The 982-nt window shown below is 47.8% G+C and overlaps 1 protein-coding gene across 1 annotated transcript; it reads left to right on the top strand.

Annotated features, from left to right (window-relative positions):
• Positions 1 to 52: 52 nt before the first annotated feature.
• Positions 53 to 554, top strand: Pmar_PMAR027032 (hypothetical protein; the record flags this gene model as incomplete). The annotated part of the gene is made up of 4 exons (XM_002779451.1): positions 53 to 103; positions 151 to 294; positions 354 to 442; positions 494 to 554. Coding segments are annotated over 4 exons (345 nt in total), but the record flags the coding sequence as incomplete, so codon positions are not given.
• Between the last annotated feature and the right edge of the window lie 428 nt (positions 555 to 982).

The following is a 982-nucleotide window of genomic DNA, read 5'->3' as shown; positions in this document are numbered from 1 at the left end:
TCCAGAGAAGGGTCAGGGGAGCACTAGAGATGTCAAGAAGAAATTGACCTTGATGAAGCAGTTCCGCGTCTTTCTACTTCAAGACGATACGAAGCGTGAAGGGGTAGGTTGGCTGACTGCTGCCATCGAAGATGGTTCGCTCTTGTTCAGGTTAGATTCGGCCATAGTCGAATCGATCTGGAGGGTCGCCCGTCGACTGACCATCCCGAAGCCTCCCATGAAGTTGTGGGAATCCGCAAGTTCCTCGATACTAAACACGGTATACTGTTCACGTTGACTGATAAGATTGTACAGGTGAGTAGTCATGCTCATCATCATCATTTCGGTTCTTCTTCAGTGAGCCCCTCTCTCAGGTCTGCTTCTATGATGGCTCAGAGCTGGTTCTGTCGCCCAAGACGGGGTCTGCTGTCTATGTGTGTCGAAAAACTGGCCGTCGATTTACGTACGAGTCGATGCTTACATTCTCGGGCCGACGTCGTGTGATTGTTGATAGGTTCAGCCTCAGTCGGTTGCCCGAACTCAATAACCTCGGTTCTCAAACGGCCCATGATGTGGTAAGTTGGCACCACTCCGGTTCCGCTGGTACATCTTTTTCTACAGGCTAAGCGTGTGAAATTCACCAGGGAAATCCTCAGCCACTCGCACTCCTCGCACGGCAGCGTTACGCAGAGTCGATGATCATTACGTTCTATAGCACTGCTGCTATTGCCACTACTAATGTAGCCGACGACAGCCTCTTTTTGCACTTGTAATTACAATGATAACACCATTAGTTGTTATTTCCGGGGCTGCGAAGTGATGATGATAATAACTTACAGTCCACATTCAACACATAAAGCAACATTATTATTATCCGCACTTACTCCATGGAAGTAAATGCATGTAAATTTAGTTGCTTCTCGGTATCCTAGACTTGAGTTCTTCTAGCCGTAGTGGGAACCGTCCACGATAGATGGTAGTGAATCAACACGTCAATTGCATT

Source organism: Perkinsus marinus (assembly GCF_000006405.1).
Source record: "Perkinsus marinus ATCC 50983 genomic scaffold scf_1104296947172, whole genome shotgun sequence".
NCBI lineage: Eukaryota > Perkinsozoa > Perkinsida > Perkinsidae > Perkinsus > Perkinsus marinus.
Note: the sequence above shows the minus strand (reverse complement) of the source record. Positions and strands in the feature narration are given on the sequence as shown.